Source organism: Pyxicephalus adspersus, chromosome 3, assembly GCF_032062135.1.
Source record: "Pyxicephalus adspersus chromosome 3, UCB_Pads_2.0, whole genome shotgun sequence".
In the NCBI taxonomy this organism is placed as follows: domain Eukaryota; kingdom Metazoa; phylum Chordata; class Amphibia; order Anura; family Pyxicephalidae; genus Pyxicephalus; species Pyxicephalus adspersus.
In genome coordinates, this window is record NC_092860.1 from 151596203 (window position 1) to 151605745 (window position 9543).

Sequence of the window (9543 nt, forward strand, 5' to 3'; positions counted from 1 at the left end):
GTAAAATATATATTTAATATAATTATATATATATTATATCAAGATTTCATTGTATTGGACTTAATACAGTTGTTTGGTATTGAATCCAATACAAAATTTTTGGATCCTCCCGACCTCCCAAACGCATGCACCGACGTCACCAGGAAACCCTGGAGAACGTCTCTGCAGTCGCCGGGAGAAGATCAAAGAGGGAGGACGTCGCCCGAGGACCTGCGGGAACCAGCAGGACGCCGGGGGATGCCAACAGAACAAGGTGTTTTTTTTTTAAGTTTTAAGTGACCCTGAGTGTGACTCGGGATTACCGCTTTTAGCATGTAAAATCCTCCTCGAGTCACACTCGGGATTACCGCTAGGTGGGTTAAAGAAGCAGAATCAGAATTGCGGTTGTCAAGGGTAATAGTGCAATCTTCCGTCTAAGCACTTGGTGGCAGTCTACCTGTGATGGTTTGTTTGGTAATGGGTAACAGAATGGTTAACCTTCCCCCCTGATGGCCCTTCTCAGCCTGCTGGTGCGTGGACTGTTGCTGAGCGTACAGGAAAGTCTATGCTCAGGGGTGTGGGCTGAGAAGGTGTTCTTTACATAACCCTTCATCACCATCCTTACACTCCTCCACAGTACCCCAGTACCAATTATCCTAGTAACTAAACCCTTTTGTATCCTTTATTCTTACCCATTTGTCCTTTATTGAATCTTAAGGCATCCCCTCTCCTTACCTAACTGTCCTTCATAGCAGTGTATGCCAACCTTTCGGACCTCACGAACCACTAAATTCATAATTTTAAATCCAGCGGTATGTAGTAGAAGCGAGTGTGCATGCGCCAGCACAGGGAGCCGTGTGTCACTCAAAGGGGAAGAAACTTCCCCCAGAGTGACGTCATGATGATAGGACCCACCCACTCTCCCATCACAGGCTCAGAACTGCTTACTATACATCCTGGGGGGGACAGTAGGGTAACTTTTGTTGTGTCCATATGAAGAACATGATCAGCAAGGTCAGGAGAAGGACTCCGCTGGAGGCACACCGGCCAGAGCCACAAACCACCAAAAGTTTCTTGTGGACCACCAGTGGTCACTAAACCCTAATGCATCCTTTCTTCTCATCCAACTATCCTCAGTAGGACAAACATTATGGCCAGGTCACACAAGACTCCATCCTTTATAAACACTTCAACCCTCCTTCATGTCCTATAGAGACCACATCACACATTGGGTTTCTATATATGGTGCAGAGGCCATTTATGTCAAATAAAACAACCATATCTGATCATCAATGCCACCTATCTTCCACCTATAATTCGGGTTTTACATCCCTACCCTGGCATTTTGAAAACAATTCACACTGTAAATTGAAGCTATGCAGACTTCCTGACACCAAGGATGGGATTAAGTTATTAGAAAATAGTTGTTCAACAAATTTCACACCACCTGGCTTTGGACAATCAGCATATGCAGCATCACATTCCATGGCATTGGGATTAGGGGTTTGTGCTGTGTGGATATAAATGCCGAGGGATTTTCCTAAACTGGTAGAACTGATAAAGGTATTTGGAAAGCTGGGAAACGTCTTCAATATTATAGGACATTCATATAAAAAAAAAAAACAATAAATTTATATGAGAAAAAATCTGCCAGCCCTATAAAAGGAAATAATAAACAGACAAAAAACAGAAAGAGGGCTTTGTGGCTCATGTGCCATTGATTGTCTCCTTTCTGATCACTCATGTGCCATTGATTGTACCCTTCTGATCACTGACTCACTTTTTTCTGGCTTCTACGGCCGGGTAACAGACTCTGTTAGGGCAGGGATCAGCAGCTTGCTTGTTCTCTGAAATGACTTTCAGTTTCACTCTGCACTGCAGCCAGCATCGAGGAGTCACATAGAGGCACACAGTATCACACAGTATCAGGTATCAGGGGATGTCTTATTTGCGGGGGGTGCTTTTTTTTAATTGTTTGAGCAAAAACCGGGGGGTGGCTTATTTGATGGGGATGCCTTATCATCGGGGAAACACAGTAGAAAATAGCTGTTCAACAAACTTCACACCACCTGGCTTTGGACAATCAGCATCTGCAGCATCACATTCCATGGCATTGGGATTAGGGGTTTGTGCTGTGTGGATATAAATGCCGAGGGATTTTCCTAAACTGGTAGAACTGATGAAGGTATTTGGAAAGCTGGGAAACATCTTCAATATTATAAGACATTCATATAAAAAAAAAAACAATAAATTTATATGAGAAAAAATCTTAAAATTATCTCTAAATCAAAGAGCTCATCCCCATCAATCATCACTGCTGAATGTTTAGGGCAACATGGGGCAGATTAATTGTCAATAAATGTAATGATGTATTCTAGATCTGCCTGATATACACAGATCAATAAAATAATAATACAGACAGGCCCTTTTTCTCATTCATCAGAAAGAGGTACAAATGTTGTGTTTCCATTTCCTATATCTCCAGTTTCTGTGCAAGACAACCTCAATGCTGGAAAATGTGTTTTAGCCACCCATTTAATGCCTGTTATAACCACTTCCGGCTGCCTATTCTATGAATTCTGGCACTCGGTAAGCAATAAATGCTGTGCAATGCTACTGATGTGGACAAGTCCTTAAGCTAGGTACACACTTCCAATAAGTATTGTTAGAAAATGGACAATTATGACCGATCAATGATTATGCACGAATATATTTGAACTATCGTATTGTGCACAATTCTGTACATGCTGTAGCGATACGATCATTCAAATATAATCCACCAATACATATAGTGTACACACGCTAGATACAATCGTTTGAACAATGCAGGGAGGGACATGTAAAGGGGAAAGTGTACCGCAGAAACATGCACGATCACTGAACGACTGTACACACGATAGATAGCGAATGATCGTCAGCCAATCAGATCAGCCGTGACTGTCGTTCTTTTCCAACGACATCCCGGCATTTGTCGGCATGGTTGATCCGTTGTTCGTCCCCCTTTATGTGAACGGCCGATCGGTTGTTCGTTTCCAACGATAATTATTGCAAGTGTGTAAGCAGCTTTAGGCTACATACCCAGCATGTACACCAATTATCTTTATCCCTCTACCCCAGCTCAGGGTATATTAATAAAGAAGTGAGTTCATCATCCTTCAATATCTCCATAATTCAATCCACAGCAGTCTATCGCAGTACAAGGGCCTCTTGTGTTTCATATTGTACTAGTTACTCCTCTGCAGAAAGTTCACTGCAGTGATTACAATGGATCTAAAATTATAACATGTTGGAGGACTTTAATTTTATCCGCAGATCTCCTTCCAGCTGGTAGGAGTCAAATCCAGGACAGGTGAGCATTCCTGGCAAGGGAAGGATCCAAGAAGGGATGGGAATACTATCCACATCAATGGAGTCTGGCAAATGTTTCAAATCTCATTTATCTCAGACCAACGTGAAGTCTGCAAAGTAACAGAGAATAAATGGCAACGAGGGTCTGGGGAAACTTTTTTTGCTCCTACACCAGAACCAGAGCAAGTTTGCTCATCATTCCTGCATCAATGTAACCATTATTACCTTTAAAAAAAATTTTGTAAGCTCTTATTCTATTTTGTTAAGGTATGTATTTCATTATTTGGCAAAATTATATTTAGCCTAGGAAGAGACCCTGTTACTAAACTAATCCCATTCCATATGCTTCCTACCACTTTCTAAAGGATTATATTTGCACTAAATGGGTCCTATTTATAATTTTTTTCCTTCAGTCTATTCTTTTGAAACTTGCTGGTAGTGAATTCGATGGTTGTATTTTTCTCCTATTAAAACAATGAATAGTTCTGCCACCTAGTGCCCAATCATCAAAGTGCACAGCAGTCACAATAGGAAATTAATATGGAAGTAAACTAAAAGGGGAATCATTTATTAATAGAGGCCAATGTATTTTAGGCTTTGATAAATGCTCTGAAGGCAACAGAATAAATGTCAGTGGCCCCCCAGGAGGCTTTAGGCTGTCACTTAATACTCTATAGCGGTGGTGGCGAACCTATGGCACGCTTGAGAGGGCACTCAAAGGCTTCATTGTGGGCACACACTCCCCATCAGGCTAGCCTCCCATTGGTTGTCCCTCTGTCAGGCCATGCTGGCTGCGGAATTTCCCTCAGTTAACCCTCACAATAACAGGCTGTGAGGAGAGGCAGCTGATGTCTTGATCCAGCATCGTAAGGGTGAAAGTACAGAGGGCGAGAGGGAGGGGTAGGCAGACATGACAGGGGGGGAGGGGATCTTGTACTGCTCTCTCCTAGTTATGGGAAATACAGTATGAAAGATGAAGACACAGAACAGAGCTAGACAGACCAGGGGCAGGTCTGCTTTACCCAGTTTGCTATACCCAGTCAGGACCAGGGGAACACAAAGCTTGTGGTAGAAGTTAAGTGTCTGCTGAATGTAATGGGAACACTGTAAATGTGTGTTGCTGACCACAGTGCTTTAAAAAAGTTGTGTGCAATGTGCTGCATTGCTATGCAATTGGCATGCGTTTAGTAAAACTCCCTGCATTCCTCTAATGTGAGATATAAATAATATATATTCACAAGTCAACAAAAAATAGTCTTGATAATCATCAGGAACCACAGCAAACTTTTCTAAATCAGTTTTTCAAGCAGATTTCATGCCTGTTTTTCAGTTTTTCACTAACAAGTACAGTTTCTGACTAATGAGTACTATTATAGTTAACATTGTATCTGTATGTATTTTGTACTAAAACGTAAGCAACATTGACGTGAATGTTAATGCATCTTCAGTGTGAAGTAAAATAAAGCACACTGTGGTATAGATCTACTGAACTGTGTCAGTCAGGTACCATTGTTTCTTCAGAAATGCTTAGAGTATGATTTTCTTGTATACTCTGGATTTTAGCGGTACAGCATCCAGCAGTAGTCAGCCATCATACTTTCATTCCAGAAACCTTGGTTGCGGTGCTCCATTAACTGAATGTCCTGGTGAAAACATTCTCCTTGTTCATGACTCATCATACCAAGATTTTCCGGGAAGAATTCTAGAGGTGAGTGCAAGAAATGTATTTTTAATGACATGTGACAATGACGTTTCTGGTATGAATCAAGCAGATTCTGAACTCCTTCCTTGTATGCAGGAGACTTATTGTTGCCCAGGAAATGTTCACCCAGCCACTTGAATGCATCCCAAGCTTCTAGCTCAGCTGCTGAGATTGTTTGAAAACATCATCCTGCAAAACAGACTTGATCTGTAGCCCTATAAATATCCCTTCCTTCAGTTTTGCAGTGCTTATGTTTGGAAACTTCTCAACAAGGTACTGAAACCCATGGAGTTTGATTTACCCCTGGCCTTTACAAAGTTCTTCAAGTCTAACTTGATATGGAGAGGTGGCAGAAATATTTTATGTGGATCAGAGGCAGAAACTTGACACTGCTTGTTCCGGGCTTATAGGTATCTCTTGGTGGCCAATTACCCTTGACATAATGGTCTCCCGTGGATCGGCCGTCCCACAAGCATAGGAGACAGCAATATTTTGTGAATCCTCCTTGCATTTCACATCAGCAAGCCAAGGACCTTTAGATTGCCACAGATGTTCCACTGGTGTGTGTTATACTGGATTGCTTCAAGTAGTAACTTCATGTTGTCATAGGCCTCCTTTAGGATAATGGAATGGGCAATCAGTAAACTTGGTTTGGAATTCCCATTAGGCAGTAAGACTGATTTCAATCTTCTTTTGGAATCAATGAAGAATAGGCCTAATTGCAGAATCGAGGCTAAGATATACAATTTTGTGCTTAGTTTTACCCGAGAATGCACTTTTTTTGACGCTGCAAAAATAGGCTATAACAAATTTCACACAATATATAATTAGCTGCATCACAAAAACTAGACGCTAGAAATGAGATGCTAAAAAAAACTGAACACAGATTTGAAATCAGCATCAAAAATACTACAAAGCTCACATAAAATTATATCTGATGAAAATGACGTTGACCTGTTTTAATATTGTTGTCTGCACCCTACTAGGGAGATGTTGATCATTTTCTGGATCAGCCTGCTTACGGGATCACGAGGGCACGGGTGCCGGCTTCTCCGTGATTAGAAGGGGATACATTGACACAGAGTGATTTTTTAGTATTTTGTTCAGAATCTTTTTTTTCTAGGTTTTTCTCGTTTAAAATTGGGAGCGTCTTATACGCCGAAAAATACGGTAATACATTTTTGTAATCTTATGAATTCAATTTGGTAAAGTTTGTATTTTTTCAATTTGAAAAGGGAAACATTTTGATTTGTTGAAACCTATTTTGACCCTAATACTTAGAAAGGACTAAATATATACCAAACATACATTTCTGGAGGCAAAGTCCATCACGGGTTACTAGCCCCAATGGGTATGTGCTACCTCCTCATTATAGATGTGGGCCACTGGGAGATACAGAAGCTTGACTAGATGGGCCATTGGCCTGATCCAGCGGGCTTTTCATCAGGTTATCAGTCTGATCATGTTGGTGCTCATTGCTGGTGTCAGGTTTTGGATTGGTTCTGTCATAGTGAGCGATTGCTGCACATTGCATGAGAGACATCCACACTTATTGACATCTGTTCTGTGCGTCCAGTTCATGAAAGGTTACAATGTAATTGCATAGCAGCAGGTTGTGTTTACCTGACATCACATTACCCGTGTAAGGGATAGGTTGGCGTGCAGGGTTTAGCTCTCTATGGCCTGTGTGTGGGCCACGTGAGGACATGTGGTGCACACACAGAACAGACATGACACAAGGACAGAACAGACATGGCCCTCATTGTGCTGGGATTCTCAGGGGGACTTTGTATCAGCTGCTGGCCATAGGAACAAAACCTGGGCTCCTGATAATTGGAAAATAAGAAATTGTATGCATGATCAAGGTCTGCATGCCTCCTGTGGGAAATGTGCACTACACCTCTACTTAATTTTATTTATGCAAATTCCCCAAGAAGTAGGTCCAGCGCATGTACAGCGGAGGTGAATCAAAGGTAGGAAATCCTCTCAGATGCCTTTTTCTGAGCAAGCCAATAGCTGGTGGTCAGTGGAACATTGCCCTGTGCGCTTGTGGTCAGCAGATTCAAAAGGAACCCCAGCTGGGAATCACGGCCTTAGATTCAAGGAATATCTATTTCTTTAGAGTTAATAGTGTTAATTTTGGTATAGGGTGCTTCTTTTTTTTTTAACTTTGTGTTTTTGTAGACTCCAAGTCTTGAACACCCAAAAATTAGTACAGCAAAAACAGATAGTGGAAGATCATTCCAAGAGGCCTGGACGAAGTCATTTGGAGTAACTGAACGCAATGGGAGAGAGTTATGTATGGTGAAACTTAAAGAAAAGTTTCTTGAAGGGAAATTGAGAAAATCTCATTCCCAGTATCTTAAGCTACGTACACACGGCAGATTTTTATCGCCCGATAATCGGCATCGGCCAAATATCGGGCAAAAATGTGTGTACAGTCGGTGTCGTCCATCGTCCGAACGACCGACCTGCCGGATCCACGGACGATGGACGACGTAATTAATAAGGGATGTTATAATGGAGAAGAGACATGTTGAGATGTAAGAAAATTGGCCAGTTAACACCCATGTTTTTACACCTTCCATTATCACCCTATGATGACAGTGTTCAGACCAGATTAGCTGTTCATTCCTTCCCTCCTTTTTATGATTTTGGACACAGCAGTTGGGGAAGGCACCAAGGTGCGGATAAGTGGGGTGAAGGTTGAGAAGACCATTAGTGGAAAACAAAACGGTCTCCAACACCTAGACAGTCTCATATTGCTGAGGGAATTGAGAATGACTATAAATCCTGTTGCTGGTAAACACTAAGGGTTCCATTTATAAAAGAGGGAATGTTGACATTCCTGCAAGGTAATCAATTAGGGCTTTTAATGAACATGGAGTTGGAATTTTCCTACGAGGGAATGTTTGTGGGAATGTCAATAAAAATAGAGCCCTAGAAATACTACCATGCATTTATCTACAATACCCGACATAGGTACATTAACTTCTGCAAATGTTTCTCCTTGTATTTTTTTTTTAAACCTTTTTCTCCCGTTTTGTTACAAATGAACACTGAAAAATATGCCGCAGTATGAAATCGCCAAATAAACCAGTTCATCGGTTACCAGTCCTTGTGCACAAACTCACCTACTGGCACAGAAGAATTAAATGGGCCCAAAGGTTTTTTCTCCAGGGAAGGAGATTCCAGTTTGCTTTTCTTTGCTGGAGTATCAGATGAAGTAGATGTGCTTAAACCTGAAATGAAAAACAAGAATTTGGACTGTATGTTGCAAAACAACAATGGCTCCAGATATAAGTATGATGTTCCTACTGATTGAAAGCCAATAGTCCATACACTGCATTAATGCTGGTATAATTTGCCGCGAAGAAGAAAAATAATTTCACCTGCACAGCTCTGACAACATCCATGTGCCAACATTTTTCCCTACAACCAGAGCTAGCCCTTTCTATATTTTCTAGTAGAGATGGGATGAGGAGGAATCACTTAATGCCACCGAATCCAGCAAAGCACTGTAAATGCAATATATACAGAACGTCTGTTTTTTTTTTACATATATACACAAACTTACCAGGTATATCTGGGGTGGTAATTGTGCTGTCCTCTGATTTGTCCTGCTCTGGGTCTTCGGCGGCCTTTTGTTCAGGCTTTGTTGGGGTTTTAACAAGCCCACTGCCAGTAATGGAGTCAGCAGACGCCTGCTGAGATGTGTCCTTACTGTCATCAGCAGTTTCAGGTAAAGGACGCTTCCTGGGCCTGCCTCTTCTTCCACCTGGTGTTTTGGAAGCTAGAAAACAAAACATAAAATACAGAACAATAAAAAAAACAGGTAAAACAGGGGTTTAAATAAAATAAATAACTGTGTAATTATATATGTGAAACAAAGAGTGCAATATTAACAACATTCAGAGTTTATTCTCTGCTGCCTGTGTAACATGCTTTGGGGTGGGGTGCTGGAAGAAGATCTGTGACAATATTTCTGTTCTAATAGGTGGTACATAAACCACAAAAAAATAACTCTTTGCATTACGTGTTGTGGTTTGATATTCTGAATATTTAAACTACGTCTAGAACCAGATGAAGAATAAGTGTACACCTAATTTGACCAAGTCTGAACATTAATGGCCTAATGCAGTGACAAAGCCCTCATGTAGAGTTGAATACCCAGAACCTGTTGATTCAACAGCCTCGACAGTGTCCAAGTTAGGCACTGACTGTTCTGGAAAGATTCTTTAGTACAACCAGAGTTTCACCTCCCTTTCCCACTTCTCAGCCATTGTTTTTCATTTACACTTTGTTGGCCCAGCTCACTTCCCTCTCCCTTCACTGCTCCCACAAAAGGACAAAAAGAGGGAATATAATATAATGCCATTTGAGTCTTCAGGGTTTTGAAAGTATACACAACAGACTAATATTGTAATGTAAATTTTACAGATAAATATCATGAATAAAACAGGTTATATGTACTGTGACATATTACTGTACTGCCCTGCTTGCAGTGTGGGACA

General features: G+C 41.2%; 1 protein-coding gene across 1 annotated transcript in view; it reads right to left on the bottom strand.

Annotated features, from left to right (window-relative positions):
• LOC140327529 (uncharacterized) overlaps positions 1–9543 on the bottom strand; it is a 97863-nt gene that overhangs the window by 2219 nt on the left and 86101 nt on the right. Inside the window, 3 exon segments of the mRNA XM_072406920.1 lie at positions 8164–8271; positions 8607–8822; positions 9200–9206. Coding sequence (XP_072263021.1) covers positions 8164–8271; positions 8607–8822; positions 9200–9206 — 331 coding nt within the window.